A 19,526-nucleotide genomic window follows, 5' to 3' on the forward strand; every position below is an offset into this window, starting at 1 on the left:
TGGAAGCATTTAAACTTACATACTGCTGAACTGTGATTCCCTTAAATGTTTGAGGGAATCAGGAAAACTTAGGCAGATGGCAGTATAATCTTTTGGCTAAGCATTAAGAATAAATTTATATGTGGCAGTATAGCCCATACTATACAAGATAATGGGGGAGGGAAAAATAAGGAAAGAATAATAGTTTGCAACTGTCAGGTACTACTGGCATCTAGTAGACAGAAACCAGGGATGCTGCTAAACATCCTGATTTGTACCAGGCAGTCTCCTCCAACAAAGAATGATCTGATCCAGCCCAAAATGTCAACAGTGCTGAGGCTGAAACCCCCCGATTACATGTTCTTTGTGCCCTACAAAGTAGCTTAAAGTACATATTATTTCACCTTTTTGACAACCTTATAACTATGTTATCAGATGAAATTAAAGCTGTTTAACAGATGAAGAACTTAGATCTGATGATGTTTAGTGGTTTTTCCAGAATCATATAGCCAGGACCACGACCCGGATCTTTGACTCCAAATCACATCCATTTTTTGTTCTTTTGTGTAAGTCAGAGACGCTAGAGTAATTTCTTCTTGCTTTCTCTTAGTGTTCACATTAAGGAGAGGAGCTCTTCAGCCAGGGAGATCCTCTTTTATGACATTGGGCCTTTATGGAATCAGGTAACCTTAATTCTCTTAATTGCCAGAGCAGCAGTGCTATTCATGTGAAAATATTATTCAGTAATATCTTTAATTTTTTTTTTTTTTTTTTTTTTTTTTTTTTTTTTTTTTTTTGAGACGAATCTCACTCTGTGCCCCGGCTGGAGTGCAGTGGCGCGATCTCGGCTCACTGCAAGCTCCGCCTCCCGGGATCAGGCCATTCTCCTGCCTCAGCCTCCCGAGTAGCTGGGACTACAGGCACCCGCCACCGTGCCCGGCTAATTTTTTTGTATTTTTTTTTTAGTAGAGACGGGGTTTCACCGTGGTCTCGATCTCCTGATCTTGTGATCCGCCCGCCTCGGCCTCCCAAAGTAATACCTTTTATTAAACATTCTTTTTAGTCTTCTCCCCCATCAGATATCAAACATTAACTTACTCAGATGCACTTTCTTTAATAGAAGAATACAAACTGTAGAATTGATACTAGTGGACATAAAAGCCAGTTATGAGTGTGCTCATAGGTAATATTTTTTAATTAAATATAAAAATACCGCCCACCCTTTGGGAATATCTCAGATTTCATACATGACATTTTAATTATAAAGAAGGATGATAGTTAATTTCCAAAATTTCTTAATACTTACTAGAATTTTTTTTGTTCTAAGTGGATTTCCCACAAGCTTTATGGTATTAGCAAATACATCTTGATATAGTCAAACTGTTTAATTAGCATTGAAACCCAATTGCAAGCATTCTTTTTAAATATAGCTTTTTTAAAATCTTATTTATATGGATAAGTAGTTTCAATAATGCTTCCCTTTGGCCAAGTGCAATATACTAAGTCTACTGTACTTCTTGGAATGAACTACCTCTCTTAATAAAAGCAATCCTTCAAGCATCACAAAAAGGTTTTGTATATACATCTTTATAGTCACTAAAATGTCCAACCTAGTCATAAAGAAATGCGAAGACCCTAATCTTGTTTTTTGCTTGCTTTTCAAAATATGTATACTATGCCATCAGTCAAATGCGAAAGAAAAAGCAACTTAGCAAAACAGCAGTATTTATCAATTTAGTAGTCTCTCAGGTCATACAGAAATTAACCTTTAATACCTTAGGACTCCCTGTGGGTCAGACTGTACAATTTTTTATACCTCTTCTACCATATCACTGGCTCTGAAGAAGAATTGGCAAACCTTTGTATGGTAATCCTTCCTTCTTTCCACTGTCCATCTGTTCTTAGAAGAATGAGCTTTATAGATTAACCTGGCTCCTTTTTACAGGGAAGACACGCAGCTAAAAGCAAATTACCAGTAGAATGTGTGACATTTTGCTGACTCTTCCTTTGTAGAGGAGGTCCTGCCAAGCGGCAGTGTGCTACCTAAGCAAAGTAAATGTAAATGTGGAAGTTTCTTGCCCAGTATTTAGACCATTTGAACCACAGTTTTCTAATGCATTTGCTTGCTGATAAGTTGGAAGGGACTTAGAGAAAAAAATAGATTTTCTTAAATGATTTTTGTTAAAACTTGAGTTTTAAAAACCATATCTTTTCTCCTTTCAGCCAGTACATCTAATTTGTTACACTTATATTTGAAGAAAAGGGAATGGGTGGCAGATTATTGGATTCCTTGAAGTTTTTCTAGGTTTTTTTGGTTCTAGGACTTTAATAAGGGCAGTAAGAACATAGATCTTTGTTTTGCTTGGATTTTCTTTACTTTCCCCCATATTTTCCTTTTGTCACTATCCAAGCTTCCAAGAATCTATTTTTCACCCACCTTCATCTCAAATACACAAATGAAATAGATTATTGTGATTGTGAAACTATATCATACATTCAATGCAGTTCATCTGATGTTAGAAGAATACCTAAGTTTTACATTTCTTTTAAAAATCCAAGTGTCAAAGAGGAACAGGTAGAATGCCTAAATATTACAAAAAAAAGAGGAACAAACTTTTCCAGTTTAACATGTAGAGTAAGAGAATAAGTAGTTAAGAAAGCGAATTTTTTTTTCATGTTTGTAGCTTCAATAATGGAAGATGGGCGGTTCTGCTCTGGAGCCTTTGTGTGAGTAGTTATAGCATTTAAGGAAATAAACTGTAAGGATAATGCATTCTAAAACCTACTGGAAAAAAATACTGTCATGTGCATATATACTTACCACCTATAAACGATTTAATTGAACATTAGTCTTCTGCACTTCTACTCTGATATAAAATTTGTTGTACATAGTTCATACCTGCTTGATTACTTTTGTAAAGTGAAACTAGTTTCCCAAATGTGATATGCAAGAGTAAAATTTTCTAAATTACAGAAATTTTTAATGTTATTATATCATCATAGATAATTCTGAATTTCTTAGTTCAGATTAGATTATAATGTTTGATTTCATTTTAAGTACTTGAAAACCATCCATTCTATATATGAGCATTGCCTTGAAGTGCTTCAATTTGAGAACCTTGAACAGTATTGCTTTAGTGTACCTTTTGTTATTTCTAAGCCCAAATAATATGGCATAACATTCGAGAGCAATAAAATGCCTTGACCAAAGAGGATTTTCTGTCTTACATACTGTTCTTAAGCATATGCAAGAGAAGATTGAATATACACATGTTTTTGAGTCAGATCTTACTAAAATATGTAAGATTTTGGTCTAGTTTTCTGAAGAGCCTGAACTTAATTGATATTTATTGTTTATAATATCATTCTTAAAGCTAAAAAGAAACCTTAGGTGTCCTTATGACATTTAGATCTCTTAACTGAATAAAAAACTTAACACGTATTCACTTTTAATTTCAGTCAAGGACGTTTAGCTCTATTGTATATTGGTTTTTTAACTTTTTACTAAGAGTATGATACGTAGTAAATTGTAATAAGTAGAATGTAGAAAGGCCCAAACGTTTTAACAGAAAAATAGATGGGTAGTTAGGCTTCTAATACTTGTATCTTAGTGCCCTCCTTCAGAAGTTTCAAATGTCAGGTATTGGCAAATAAATTACCTAGGTGGGGAGGGCTTTATAGAATGCTTCAACAACTGGAAGCAGAGATACTTTTCAAGGACACGTGAGCACTATTTTGCTTTCTCCACTAGGATGAAAAGATCACTCTTTTAATACTATATTTGGTTCAAGGGCTGGTCGATAACTAATATTTGTAAGCCTATCTTTAACTGGAAGCATGTAAGTTATTAAATATTTCCCCCAAACTACTGCAGCACCAATATGAAGAGGCAATGAGAGACAGAATTGAGTTTTTCTAGATCTGGCAAGTTCCTACCTAGCACAGATAGTGTCATTAGCAGTTGTAAGCCTTTGATAGGGATCCTGGGGTTAAGGGGTGCTATATAGTAAGATGCACTGTACTAGTTTCTGTGTATAGCCACCTCACTTTCAATAAAATTCTGTATTTGTGGCAAATTGAATAGGGAAGTTAATCTAACTTTATAATGAATATTTAGGTGGCCTTCCTGCCGTATTGAATAGTCTACCAAGATCACTTTTTGTAATCTAAAAAAATTCAACTCTAACCTAGTAAAGCTGTTTTATTGGAAAGCAAATAAACCACCTGACCGACCTTTCCAGTGAAAGAGCCAGAATTTGTTGAAATTAGTAAAGAAATATGAAACTTTGGCTGCCTAAATGAGAACATATATTTTAAAATTACATGTTCAGTTTACCATGAAGCAGTAATGTGATGCTACTATATCATGCTATGCATTTTTTTTTTTAATCTTGGGTATTTTACACATGAAGAGAATAGTGTACCGTAATTTGTAATATTCAAAACTTATGAATCTCAAAATTTCTAACATTTAGGTTAAGAGAGGTCTCCTGGAAAATGTAGTGCTGATTTTTACATGAAGACAGTCTTCAGGAAGTTTTAAAGTAGAAAATGAGAGTAGTGTAAGTCAAGGAAAACTATGAGCTTAACAGATAAGAAAAATTATAGGAGTGGCTGTCTGGGATCTAAGCCAGCAGTCTCTGGAAGAACTCCGGGATAACTTTTAAATACCAGCTCAGGAAATCAGTTGTACTTAAAAGAGCAGCTTTTTTGAAGAGGAGCTCTGTCTTAATGACATTACTGTAAAAAGAATGGAACTGACCCCCAAGTTGCTTTCTATTTGCAGGGGGCAGGAGTGCAGATTTAGTATGCACTGGCAATGTGATGTATTCTTAGAAGTCATTCTAAAAAGTGTAATTTGTTCTCTATTATAAGACATGAACATTCCAGAATTCATTACAGAATGAAATACTCAGGATAGCATATGCAGGTTTCAGATTCCTTGATCAGGCATCTGTTTATATCATGCTGTCCTCATTTCTACTACTTTTTCATCTACACTACCATGTATAATATAGGTATGTACATATCAAAGGACCAAAAAAGGTAAAATGAGCGAATGTCTAAATTAGTATTCTGTTGCAAAAAACTTCAGAATCAATTCAAATTTACTGAGAACACACCCAGTAATTTTCATTTGAAGTAATAGGAGGTTGATTTTTCTTACATTCATATTTCTAAATTATGACTTAAAATTTAATATTGGAGCAACAAGTATTTGTTGATTGCAATTCTGTTTCGCTTTGTCTGAACTATCTGCCAGATGGTTTCTGCCATGGTTGTGCTAATTAAAATGCATTGCCTAACACTGCTTGCTTTGATTCATGTGGTAGCTTAAAGATTTTTCGTTTTATGGCATTTGTTAACTGTCAGCTCTTCTTTACCTTACTTCCTTAAAAGTTTTTACTTCCCCTTTCTCCTATTCTTCCACCTAAATTGAGTTCAGTTTTTGTTGTTATTGCAATGGTGATGTAATGGTTTATAGACACATGTGTTGGGTGGTTCCTCAGATTCACAAATGTTGCTGTGTTGCTAATCTGAAAAGAGAATTCCAGACACTTTTACAAGCCTGTCTCATCACCGCTAATTTTAGAATGAGTGTGTTGAATGAAATGTGACTAAAATTGCTTATTAGTCATGGTTGTGGGGATCCTTTTTGTCCTCGGGAAACAGGGGTAGTTGAAAGTATTCATAAAAGTGATCTAGTGGGTCTAATTCAATACATGCACAGTTTGTTGTTTTAATTTGTAATGAAAAGTTGAAATTTTTGGAATAAAATGACATTTGAAGTAAATTTGAATTCAAATTATGCAAAGAATCATAAAACATAACTTAAAATGGAAAGAAACTGATGATGTCTTACATTTGCAAGAGGAGTTACAAATTTGAGTTTTTATATTCACTACATATATTATTCCATTAAACATTCTTATTCCATTGTAAGGTCCTTTTAGTTTATCTGCAGCATAATAATGGGATCATGTGGGTTAAGGTGCTAAATTATATTGCTGATTGGTTTTAAAAAGATGTTTCTATGAAATATTCTGGAAGTCTAAAATTTTAAGAATGAATTCTGTCTACTAATCGGGAAACTACAATTAGAGTGAATACATGTTCTAAGTGTTGCCACTAGTTGAGAAATTACATAATACAGATTTCAGAGTCAAAAGAATTTTGAGTATTGTATCAGCTGTTACTCAGTATTTTGGTGTTTCCTTTAAGACAGCTGATCTTTCATGTTAGACGATACTGCATAAACAGCCTTATTCCCAAATAAAAGTGCTGAGTGAAGCTATTGCTCAATTCATTGTTTTGCTGAGGACTTATATGTGTATAATTCTTTCATAAATTGATTTTGAATTGAATAAATTATAAGCATAGAAGTTTCTAAAGTGGAATTAACAAAATAGCCCATTTCAACAAGCTGTGTATTTGAGAACAGAGTGACAGTTATTAACATCCAGTGGGAAATTAAGAGTTGTTGTTCACAAATAATAAATTACTAGATTCTGACAAAGACTAATGGGGATTAAGTAAGCATGACTCAGTATAATAAATTTAAGCCTAAGCATCTTGTAGACCCTGAAATGAACAAGATATTGCTGCCAGTTAAAGTCAGTTGTGTCTTACAACCTGCTAGCTGTCTTGCTGTAAAAACTGTAACGTAAGGCCCTTGAAATAGATGCCGTCATCAGCCCCAGCCCCCAAGCATTCATCTATTTAAACACATGACAGAAGATGGTGGAAGAGAGTTCAGCAGCTATTCATGTGGTAGAAGTGGTTATTGTATTAGGACATACTCTGTTGTAGGCCAGCAACTTTTGAGTTAAAACACTGCAGCTGTTTCTCTTCCTTTCTTTACATCTTTCTCTTCTTTTTTTTTCTTAGCAATAAACTCACTTTTTTTCCCCCACAAACATTTTGTGTAGATCCAAGGAGCAACAAATTCCAACTTTCTGCTGTAGCAATTACACCCTTTTTGTCTGTTTGAATAGATTTTAGTATTTTACTTTTTTTCTTCTTTTTAAAGGCAACGGACAGCCAAGACGTAGATCCATCCAAGACTTGACTGTAACTGGAACAGAACCTGGTCAGGTAAGACAATATTCAAATTTTCTATCTTTGAAGAATACTAGGTAGAAACCAAGAATTAACTGTAATCTACTCTGCAAAACTAGTTTTATGAGTTGACCTAAAGTTGTGATAGAGAAATTCATTGCACCTGCACTTAAACACTTAGGGGGAAAAAACATAGGTGCCATTGTTAATTTAACTTGAAAGATAATTTCTGAAAGTAGGTTTATTGAACTCCATGAAAAAGTAAATTGTTCTTTAGCACTGTATATATGTTATATAGTTTTTATATATGTTTTAGTAAGTATTCGATTTTATAATGTAATGATTTATCATTAAAGTGTCCTTTAAAGTTAATCATTAGTGTGTCTCCTTTTTACTAATAAGGGTAACAAACATTTCCCCAATAAGTTGCTACTCCTCTAGGGCCACATAGGGCATTGGCATACGTGGAGAACTCTAACATCTTTTAACTTGGCATATCCACTGGATTAATATTTTTTTCAAATATCCTTAAGATAATATTTACTGAGCAAATGTGTAAACTCTCGAAAGCTTCTATTCCAGTTGTTAAGATTTCATTGTTTATATTTCTGGATCCTCCTGTAAACTCTCCTTGTCTCTTTATTACTGCTTCTTTGCAGATGATGCAGACAGTGTTATAATTTAAGCCATTACTGATTAGTGCAGAGTTTTAACCCACCAGGTATATAAAAGTAGCTCAATCATTGTTTTTTCTGTTATTCAGATTAATACACTTGACATATATAATTTATTATATACTATATTCTGTAAAATGAATGAAGATTAATTATGAGGTGTTTGTTTTCAGCTGTATAAGTTTTATGAGAGCAGCATAAAAGTAATGAAAGTAAAGTAATGAAATTATTATGTATTAAGAAGTATTAAGCATTTAAGTATTAAGTAATGAAATTATTACTTCATGATCCATATTTTTATAAAATTTTAGCATTTATATATTAAAAACAATCTGATGTAATTTATGATAATGTATATTAGTACTTGTCATCCTAAAAAGGTATTTTATTATTATATCATTTTCATAATATACTTTAAATTTTGGAGATTCTTTGTAGTCATTAATAAAAAAGCCTTTTATACCCATCAACTTAACCAGCTTACCAAAAACCACTTCAAATATTTAAGTGGTGAATATCCTTGATCTTCATTTACATCTGGAAATATGTTTATTTCACAAAATGCTTATAAACACACATATATAAATATATATAGACACATTAATTTATTATGTTTTGTGATACTAGTGACTCTAAATCTTGATTTCATTATTTAATGATAGTTTTTTTCGGTATATCTGTTTTGTTAAGACCCCAGAACTTTTGGCTGAAGTTTCCCATTTTCTCCCCCTCAGATATTTAAAAGATTTAATCAGCCCATTTAGTAACAGATAGTTTGACATCTGCTATTTGCTTTGATTCTTTGGAGGCTTGATGAGCTCGGCCTTTTAAACTCTGTTTACTATTGCCATTGATATTCCAGTTATGAGAACTTCTAGCCAAGTGTTTGACTAGGAATGAGAAGCTTGCCCTAAGACATATCAGGAGCAGCTACTAGTTTGAAAGCTTTTCTGTAGACTCTAGAATAAAGGTGTTGCCATAATTCAGGACTGATCTTCCCACACCAAGTCTTACTTATTTCTTCACAAGTTCCACATTATTTGAGATTTTGGTTGTTATCCTTTTAATTCACGACACCTTCAGGCAGTAAAACGCTGGAACTGAGGCCAACTATGGGTGTGGGACAGTTATTTGTGGAACTGTCATAGACCACTCTGAAAGATTTGGGGTGAGGGAAAGTTTGATATGGCAGTAAAACCTGTTTTGAAACAGGTGATATATGACCATTGTGTAGCCACATTTTAAAACTGATCCACTCTTTCAAAATTATTTCTGTTATAACCTTAAAATGCCTAATGTTCAGCTTGGCATGAGGGTGGCAAATACTAATCCTAATGTGCTATGAAAACATTTCTCCCAAAAAGTGTATGATAAGTGACCATTAAATCTTTTAAATTACTCACAAAGATAATATTCATTTGAGGAAGAAAAGTATTCACAATATGTGTTTTCAAAATTGGAAGGTGCCATCCTTTTTGAAGTCTGGCTAAGTGTGATTAGGCAGATACTCAGAGTTAATTTCTTTTTCTTTTTCTGGCCATGGGAATGCATGAAGAAAAGACTCTGGCCCACTGAGTACAATCATCAGAGAAGAGAGAGAACTTCCTAATAAAATGTAATAGCATTACATCTTGTAGAGGAAAGTAAACTGATTGTACTGTGGCTCTTGACTCAAAACATAATCTTAGTAAAATCACTTAGAATCTCCAACTGTAAACTAAAATTAAATTGGTTGTTTTTCTGCTGCCATCCATTTGAGAGGAATAGTAAATGAAGCAAGCTTCTTAATTAAAAGTAATGATATAAGTATAGTTGTAAAAGATTGCATTCTTACAACATACAACTCACTTTTAAACATGGTTTTTTCATTAATTCGGGAAGCTTTTTAAAAACTCAATAGATGTGACTTCCTAGAAGCTTTGAAAAGATACTGAGAAAGAAAAAAGCAGTCCCTGACATCCAGGAACTGGTTTGACACTGTGGCCTCACTGTTGTGAGACGCCGGCGTTTCTCTCAACGACTGGCTGTCAGAGCTAGACCATGTTACTGTCTTATTGGACATAATCTCTCAGAACACCAACATCAGACAAGATAATGCTGAACCCATGATAAAAGGAGACAAAACAAGACTACATCGGAATGTTTTCTAAGCACAGACAAAAACAAGGTCACTGTGCCACCCACAAAATACTTAACATTGTCCTCTCCCAGCTATTAAGAGTGACTGCTGCTTCTGTACCTATTACAGCTTGGTCCTCACTCTGGACTGCCCTCCCTGTGGAACTGCCCTTGCTTTCTGACAGCAGCCAATCTGGAATGACCCCTCCTTCCTTAGAGTTTCCCCAAAATCACCCAACCAAAGCCTAAATCCTATAATACATTCCTTTTCTAAAACCCTCTTACTGATACAACCCATGCTGCCCCATGGTAAGCATTCTCCTTCACTGCAATAAATATTAAACCCAACTCTTTCTACTATTGGTGTGTTCCTGGCAGTCTTTGGCTAGAGAGCTTTGACAATACCAATAAAGCCTAGTCCCCAAGCACCTCATTTGGAGAGATCAGACTTATGCCCAAATCAATTAGAAAGCTAGAGTAATAACAGCTTCCATTTGTTGTGCACTGACTTTGTGCCAGATAGGCTCTTAGTATACGTTATCAGAATGTTAATCCTGTTATCAGGATCTTAATCCTGTGAAGTTGGTACTTTTTCATCGCATTTGCAGCCAGGTAAAGTGAGGATGAGAAAAACTGACCTAAGTCTCTTACTTCCTTATACTGCCAGTAATTCTTATAACCAGGTTTTGAATCCAGACCTGATTCCAAAGCACACAAACTCTATACTCTAATCATTCTATCTTGCATGTGAAACTGGATGTGATGCATGCTGTTACAGCCCTAGATCTCTTACATTTAGGTATTTTAGCTTCTAATAGTCTGCATTGTCATTAATTATTTAAATAGTTGTTAAGTGATGATGAATTGTAGCTGTGTCATATCATTGAGCAAGATTAACCTATCTTGGTAATAAATTTCTACCGACGACGGCACAAATTTATGTTTCATACACCTGGGTGAGCCATTCTGTGTTTCACTAAAACAATATACATTCTTATAAATGCCTGAATACCACTTCTGGAATTGTATTCAGTATAGATCTATATTCAAGAATTCTCTTAGAGGGGGCTGCAGTCAATGAAAATTATGACTGCAAGATGATACAGTTATGATTATTTAGAGAAGTGGACATATTGCATTTCCATATGGACTTTATAATCTACTTTTATTGTCAAATATGTGACTTTGGGCAAGTTCCTTAATTTCCCTGAGCTTCTGCACCCTTATCTACAAATAGGGACCATAACACCCACCTCCCAGAGTTCTTAACAGAGGTGAAAGTACCAGGGCACACAGTAGATACTAATCTGTGTTGTATGCCGGCCTCTCCACAGTGTGCCTCACCGGGCTCTTGATGCCACTTCCTTGCTCTCATGATAGTGTGTTACCATCCAGAAACAAAAGGAAAATAGCACTTGGAAAGGGAAAGAAGTAAAACCCACCAGTGTTGTTTCTGTTCATAAGGAAACCTTGTGTCGAGGATCATGGAAAGGTTTTGCTTTAAAGGTCTCCTCGCATATTGAGTGATATTACTATACATTGTTATTACGTATTTAAGGGATGTGATTTATCATACTACTTTTGTCCATCTCCATTCTGTACCTCCTTTTGTGTAAACAATGTTCTGTTAAACTCTAAATCAAAAACTTACGTAATAGTTTTGAATAATTCCTTCTTCATACTATACCTTTCTATTGCAGAATAGGCACCTTTCTTTTTTTTCTTTTTTTTTTCCGAGACAGAGTCCCCCCCTGTCAATCAGGCTAGAGTGCAGTAGTGTGATCTCGGCTCATTGCAACATCTGCCTCCTGGGTTCCAGTGATTCTTCCACCCCAGCCTCCCAAGTAGCTGGGATTACAGGCGTGTGCCACCACACCTGGCTAATTTTTTTTTTAATTTATTTTTAGTAGAGACAGGGTTTCACCATGTTGCCCAGGCTGGTCTCGAACTTCTGACCTCAAGTGATCTGCCTGCCTCAGCCTACCAAAGTGCTAGGATTACAGTCGTGAGCCACTACGCCCAGCCTCTGTTGGAGAATAGACACCTTTCTATTGTAGAAGACCATGTAAGAATAATAAAATTCTGAAATTCCCTTATGAAAAACTGTAGTGAAGCCAAAATTAGATCAAGCCTACAGACCTTTAGATTAGAAAGAATATTTTCAATACAACCTTCACGTATAGATTTAATTATCTGTGACTACCATAATAAAGTACCCATGGAAATCCACATTACCAACTTATACCCATTTTAAAAATATTTATATTATTGAGAAGTTACTTTAGCAAAAATAACACTAGGCTTAAATTCCTGACTTATGAAAATATTTTCCCAGTCTTTCAGGTAAGATATTGAAAGCTGAGCTTTATTTTTGTCTGTAAAATAACTTCCCATTCCTTTTTATAAATATAGGGATAAATTTCTGGTCAAAGGCCAATTCCAGTTCATGTCTACTAATGGTAGACTGCCCCTGCGGTTTAAATTTGGCTTAGTATTCTTTTGCTGCCTTAAATTGCTGTGTTGCGTTTCTGTACTCTTGGAACCACTTTCATATCCAATCCTTTTGGTAAGTCAGGTTTGCCTATATCTCTTAAACTTTGCAGTTAATGTGGTGATAGAATAAGTAATTGTAAATGTCTTAAAGGAAGGAGCAACTTAAATGAGTTTGAATAGTTTGAGAGCATTTGTGACTCTCAGCATTTTATCAGTGATTTTAAAAAATAGCTACTATAAAAACTTCTTCAGTAGTTGGTTACAAGCAGTAACATAAATTCAGCCACAGACTACTTTGAGTGTTTTGGTTAATTGTCAGACGTTATGTGTTCCTCTTATTTATGCCTTGTATTATTCACATATTCAAAAACTACAATTATGCCTTGTTTTTAAATATTTCCTTAGTTTTTTATACAAACATATTAGCATATTATTTATTGAGATAGACATTTCTTAAAATATAAAGATTTATTTATTAGTTTATGGATTTAAATCTAACTCTATGCTGATCTAAAGACAGTTTCGAAACTTGCACTAAAAGTGCAAGTCTTATATTTCTTAGTTTCATAGCTGTTGGAAATGACAAGGCAGACAAACAGGTATGCATAGAAGGTGCTAAGAGTTTCTTGGAAAGTACAAGGTAAAAAGAAACATGTAGCAAAGAATCATTTTGCAAAAGATTTAAACTTAAGGAGTACTGTAAAATTCGTATTAGGGCCAACTTATTTGTCTTAATATCGCAAATGTTCAGTGGCCTCTTTTTTAAATATACTGAATCCATTCTCATTTTTAAAACCTAATTATTACTTCTACTGTATCTTGTTGATTTCTCACAACTGATACTGATTGTCACATGTCACAAACATATGTTTCTCTTTTTAAAATGTGCATTAGCAATACACTGACCCATATATATGTACCTACTATATACCCACAAAAATTAAAAATTGTTAAAAAAAAAAAAAATGAGAGGAAAACAAAGTACCTCTCACTGTTTATTATCCTGAATCCATTGTGGGTTTTCAAGGCCTGAAATCATAGAATTTTAGCCCTATATGGAACACTTCTCATCACATTCTTAACCCAGCCCCAACCCCTCTCCAGATAAAGAGAGGTTGAAGTGATCTAAAGCAGACATTACAGCATAATTAGAACTCACATACGATGGATTCTACTCAAAGGTACTTTTGTATTGCATTTCGTTTTACTTGTTGCAGTCTTGAATTTGAGTGTTTTTATGTTAAAGCTAGATATGAGATTCTTCATGAATTTATTTTATGTTTTATTTTCTATAATTCTGTGTTCTTTTTAAGTTCTTTTTAAGTCTCCTCTTTGGTACTCAGTAACACATCAAGGACTTTTTAAAAAGTCCTTATGAAATCCATTTTGGAGACTGGGCACGGTGGCTCACGCCTGTAATCCCAGCACTTTGGGAGGCCAAGGCGGGCGGATCACGAGGTCAGGAGATTGAGACCATCCTGGCTAACAAGGTGAAACCCCGTCTCTACTAAAAATACAAAAAAAAAAAAAATTAGCCGGGCATGGTGGCGGGCACCTGTAGTCCCAGCTACTCGGGAGGCTGAGGCAGGAGAATGGTGTGAACCCAGGAGGCGGAGCTTGCAGTGAGCCGAGATCACACCACTGCACTCCAGCCTGGGCAACAGAGCAAGACTCCGTCTCAAAAAAAAAAGAAATCCATTTTAGTTGCTGTATCCTTTGAAAGGTTTTAATATATGAAATATTAATATGTAGATAAGAATGCATATAATGTATAAGTTATGAAAATCATAAAATGGACACTTGTGAACCCACCACCCAGCTTAAGGAGTGGAACACTAACAATCCCAGTGAGGGTTGGTCCCTGTGTGTTCCTCACCTGTGGCCTTCCCTGTCATTCCCCCACCAACCCTCAGTGCCACATTCTGTCATATATCATGTTTCCAGATATCATAAATACCTTTTATCTGATTAGGAAATCCTCTTCCCACTGGGCACAGGGGCTCACACCTGTAATCCCAGCACTTTGGGAGGCCGAGGCAGGAGGATCGCTTGAGCCCAGGAGTTCGAGACCAGTCTGCACAACATGGGCGAGACCCCATCTCAACACAAATATATTTTTTTTAAATTAGCCATGCATGGTGCCGTGAGCCTCTGGTTCCAGCTACTCAGGAGGCTGAGGTGGGAGGATTACTTAGCCAAGGAGGTCAGGGCTGCAGTGAGCTGTGTTGGTGCCATTGCACACCAGCCTGGGCAACAGAACAAGACCCTGTCTCAAAAAAAAAAAAAAAAAGAAAGAAAGAAAGAAAAAGAAATTCTCTTCTCATACATAGAATTTAAGTTTGTTAAATGTATTTTTTATAAGTAGATGTTAAATGCTTTTGCTGCATCTGTTGAGGTTTTGTCCTTTAATCTGTTGATGTAATGAATTGTATTAATGGAATTTCCTAATGTCAGATGAGTGACCTTTGCAGTCATTTGCAAAGTTGGATAAACCAAACTTTTTAAATGATTTTTATTGCTTGTACACTGCCATGTTATATTTGCAAATATAATTTTTAGACATTATGACTTTTGTGTCTCTTTTTATTTTTTTTTTTATTTTTATTTTTTGGAAGTGAGGTTCAGTTGTAACTTTCTTTCTCACACTGTCCTTATATATTGATTTTTACTGCCTTCACAGAATGAGTCAGAAAGTTTCTTCTTTCTTTGTTTAGGATAATTTAAGATTGGGAAAATCTTTTTCTTGAATGTTTGATAGAACTTGCCTGTAAAACCCTCCTCTGTGCTTGGTATTTTCTATAATGTATAGGAATTTTGGAAACTTTTTTTTTTAAGAATGTGTTCATTTTTATAGTATTGTCTCTGATTTCAAAATACTGTCTTTTACTATTTTTCATTTTGGGAGGCGAATTCTTTTTTTTTAAGTAAGTTAGATCTCTAGCTTATAAATTATCAGTGTTTCTGGTTTTTTCATATATATATTTAGAGTTAAATATTTTCCTCTAAGTGCTCTTTTAGTCACATCCCCAAGTGTTAGCATGATCATGTTAAAATTCAGTTCAAGTATTTTCTAATGTCCCTTTTATTTTCTTCTTTGACCAATGAATTATTTAGAAGTGTTTTTCAAAACAAAAGATTTTTAAAGGTTTTGAAATCAGTATACAAAGTAATTAAATTATGATACTGAAATGTTTTTAACATTTTTGAGATTTGCTTTACAGCTTAGTACATAATCAGTTTTCATAATCAGTTTTCATCAGTGTCCCATGAATGCTTAAAAAGAATGTGTATTCTTCATTTGCTAGGCGTAAAGTCACTTATGTTTAGATTAAGCTTGTTTTTTAATGGAGTTCAAGTTTTACCGTGTGTATGTTTTGTTTTATTTTTTGGTCTCCTTTTATATAATTTACAGAAGAATATTAAAATATCTTACCGTGGGGCTGGGCACAGTTGCTCACACCTGTAATCCCAGCACTTTGGGAGGCCAAGGTGGGAGGATTTCTTGAAACCATTAGGTCAGCCTGGGCAACACAGCAAGATCCCATCTGTACAAAAAGTTTAAAAATTAGCCAAGTGCAATGGCATGTAACTGTAGTCCCAGCTACTCAAGAGGCTAGGGCAGGAGGATCACTTGAGCCCAGGAGTTTGAGGATACATCCTTGAGTTTTTTTGCTTTATCTGTTTATATGTACAGCATATAAATTTTGAATTGTTGGCCAGGCACAGTAGCTTATACCTGCAATCCCAGTGCTTTGGGAAACTGCAGAGGGAGAATCACTTGAGGCCAAGAGGTTGAGACCGGTCTGGGAACATAGCAAGACCCTGACTCCACAAAATATTTTAAAATTAGCTGGACACAGTTGTGTGTTCCTGTAGTCCCAGCTGCTCAGGAGGCTGAGATGGGAGGATTGCTTGAGCCCAGGAGTTTGAGGGTATAGTGAGCTATGATGGTACCACTGCACTCCAGCCTGGGCAACAGAGCAAGACCTTGTCTTTAAAAACAAATCTCACTGTGATAGTGGATGTGTCCTTTTTCCTTGCAGTTTTTTTTTTTGATTTATCTATTTGTATGTACAGCATATAAATTTGGAATCATTGGCCAGGCACAGTGGCTCATGCCTGTAATCCCAGCACTTTGGGAGACTGAGGCAGGAGGGTCACTTGGGGCCAGAAGGTTGAGAGAAGCCTGGCCAACGTAGTAAGACCCATGTCTACAAAAAAGTAATAATAATAATTTTTTAAAAATAAATTTTGAATTGCTGTATTCTGAATTGAACCACTTACCATATTTCTCTAGTATTATTTTGGACCCTAAAATATGTTCTCTCTGATATTAATATAGGTACTTTATTTGGGGTAGTTTTTGCCTGGTTTTCTTTTTTTATCCTGTAACTTTCTGTTTTCTCTGTCTCTGTAAATTAGGTATATCTCTTATAAATAGCATTTAATTCATCCTGACAATCTGATTTTTTTAAAAATATCTTAACTGGAGAGTTTAATTCATTTACATTTATTATGGTTACTGATAAGTTTGCTCTCTTACGTTTTCTCTTATTTCTCTTTTCAGCTTTCTTTTGAACTGAATAAATTTATTTTTATTATTATTATTATTATACTTTAAGTTCTAGGGTACATGTGCATAATGTGCAGGTTTGTTACATATGTATACCTGTGCCATGTTGGTGTGCTGCACCCATACTATTTTTAATTGTATTGTTTTCTTTCTGGTTTGGGAGTTACATATTACTACTTTTTGTAAATACCTTTGAAATTTTAACCTTCATGCCCAACCTCATAAAGATCTATACCCTCATCCTGAACAATACAAGGATTTTTAAATCAGTGCTCTTCATGCTTTTGCTATTGTTATTTATAATTTTAGTGCCATCTTATTTGTTTGATACTTCTATAAATTCACTGTTTCCATCACTGAATGTTTTCAGTGTGTAGATTTATTTTCTGTTTATCACTATTCCTTATTGTGTCTTGATCCTTCCATCAAGTAAAATTTTTCTTCTTCCAAAAATACATGCTTGAAAAATTTCTGTGGTAAAAATGTGGAGAAGGTAAACTCAGTTTTTGCCCATCTAAGAATGTTATTTTGGCCTCATTCTTCAAATTTTGTTGGCTAGACAATTCTAGACTGGCAGTTACTTTCTTTCAGTACTTTGAAGATATTGTTCTACTTTCTTCTGGCTGCTTTTTCTATCTCCTGTTAATTGTTTCCTAGAATTTGAATGTACATGTTCCATGTTGAACTCAATTTGTGAGCTTCTTCCTATTTCTTATGCTTGGGATTTGTTGTGGTTGGAATTTGTTGTAACCTGCATCCAAACTGGAAATTTTTTGTGGATTCACGGTTAATACATTTCTCCCTTCCACCCAGAGCCACTAACCCAAGAGAGACAAATTTATTTCCTGTCCGCTTTTGTAGGACAGATTTTTTTTCCCCTAGTTATGTGACCTTTTCTCAGAGAGTGAAGCCTTTGCTGAGCTTTAGCTTTAAGCAGAGGTTTCTGCAGTCTTACTTCCATCCTACAAAGGCCCAAGGCTTTATGGTCCATTCCTCTGAGTCCAGCAGCCTGTGAAAACAGTAGCTCTAGGCCACTGGTGTTCAGTTGAAATTCCCAGGGCTGTCAGCTTAAGCACTTGCTAGTTTCCTAATCTTGTTTTGTTTCTAATCTCAGAGTATTTCTTTTTTTTTTTTTTTTTTTTTTTTTTTGAGACGGAGTCTCGCTCTGTCGCCCAGGCTGGAGTGCAGTGGCTGGATCTCAGCTCACTGCAAGCTCCGCTGCCTCCCGGGTTCACGCCATTCTTCCGCCTCAGCCTCCTGAGTAGCTGGGACTACAGGCGCCCGCCACCTCGTCCGGCTAGTTTTTTGTATTTTTTAGTAGAGACGGGCTTTCACCGTGTTAGCCAGGATGGTCTCGATCTCCTGACCTCGTGATCCGCCCGTCTCGGCCTCCCAAAGTGCTGGGATTACAGGCTTGAGCCACCGCGCCCGGCTATTTCTTAGTTTCTTGCAAGTTCATCAGTTTTTAAGAGGTATGTGTGAGTGCATATAAATTTTTACATATATATAAGAGAGGATTTATTTTGTTGTTTACAAGAGTTTTTTGGGGATCTCTAAGTCTCTTCTTTGCCTTTTAATGGAAACATTCTCGTTATTTTTTTTAATCAAAAAATCACATTTTGTTTCTCCTATCACTTCTTGCTATAGGTGAGCAGTAGGTCATCCAGTCCCAGTGTCAGAATGATTACTACCTCAGGACCAACCTCAGAAAAGCCAACTCGAAGTCATCCATGGACCCCTGATGATTCCACAGGTGACCAGTCCGTTTCTTCATACTTATGAAGTTCAATCAATCATTTTCATTTGGCTATGTCATTACTCTAATTTTTACAAAGGCAGGCATTATACTGTTGTTTAGATTTTTATATGAAATATTTAGCAATACGTGTTAAAATGCCATTTTGAATACAGAGACAGAGACTGCCTTGCCTTCTGTATTTTTTTTAATCCGGATACTAAACATGTATTTTAAAGATCATCTGTCTGGGTTTTTTTTCCAGTTGCAAAGCATGTTGAATTTTTGATACTTCAGCCTGTGATCTTCCTACTAGATGCATCCTACTAGATGATAGTAGTAAAGTCATTATTTTTTCAGTAACTAAAATCAGAGAATGGTAAAAATCATCCTCATCATCTTCCTCTCAGTCTTTTGTTCTAAGGACACAAGATGTCATGTACCTTAAGGTGAAAAAAATTCTGACCATTGACCTTTTGAATTGTTTTTAACTGATAAGAGACACCATTTTCAGTTATACAAATATTCTATTAGACCTTTAGAAGCCTGTGAAGAGTTATTAAAGCTCCCCAACATGAATAACTAACTGGTCACAATATTAGTATTAATGTCCACCTGCCTGAAGGTAGTGATGGCATTGTTTCATTATGGGCAAACAGGAAATGATGTGCCACAGTAGAATTAATTTTTCCCTAACTGTAAAAGAATACCTTGATAAATGTTTATAAGTGTACTTATGAAATTTTTTATTTATATTATATTAAGTCATGAAGGGAAAGATCATCTCTTAAGCCCTTGGAAAATTAAAGCATTTGGTATTTTATATAAGATCGACTATGTTATTAATAGTAGCAATTAGATTGAAGTTTAAAAGTCAGCTTTCTGTCTTTACAAA

The 19,526-nt window shown here is 35.1% G+C and overlaps 1 protein-coding gene across 4 annotated transcripts in view; it reads left to right on the plus strand.

The window, feature by feature from the left end:
• MAP3K7 (mitogen-activated protein kinase kinase kinase 7) overlaps window positions 1-19,526 on the plus strand; it is a 73,745-nt gene that overhangs the window by 44,709 nt on the left and 9,510 nt on the right. For all 4 annotated transcript variants that reach the window (XM_010357753.2, XM_010357755.2, XM_010357754.2 and 1 more), the window contains 2 exons: window positions 7,010-7,074; window positions 18,544-18,649. In XM_010357753.2, coding sequence (XP_010356055.1) covers window positions 7,010-7,074; window positions 18,544-18,649 — 171 coding nt within the window. The remainder of the gene's footprint in view (window positions 1-7,009; window positions 7,075-18,543; window positions 18,650-19,526) is intronic.

The sequence above is a fragment of the Rhinopithecus roxellana genome, chromosome 4, assembly GCF_007565055.1.
Source record: "Rhinopithecus roxellana isolate Shanxi Qingling chromosome 4, ASM756505v1, whole genome shotgun sequence".
NCBI lineage: Eukaryota > Metazoa > Chordata > Mammalia > Primates > Cercopithecidae > Rhinopithecus > Rhinopithecus roxellana.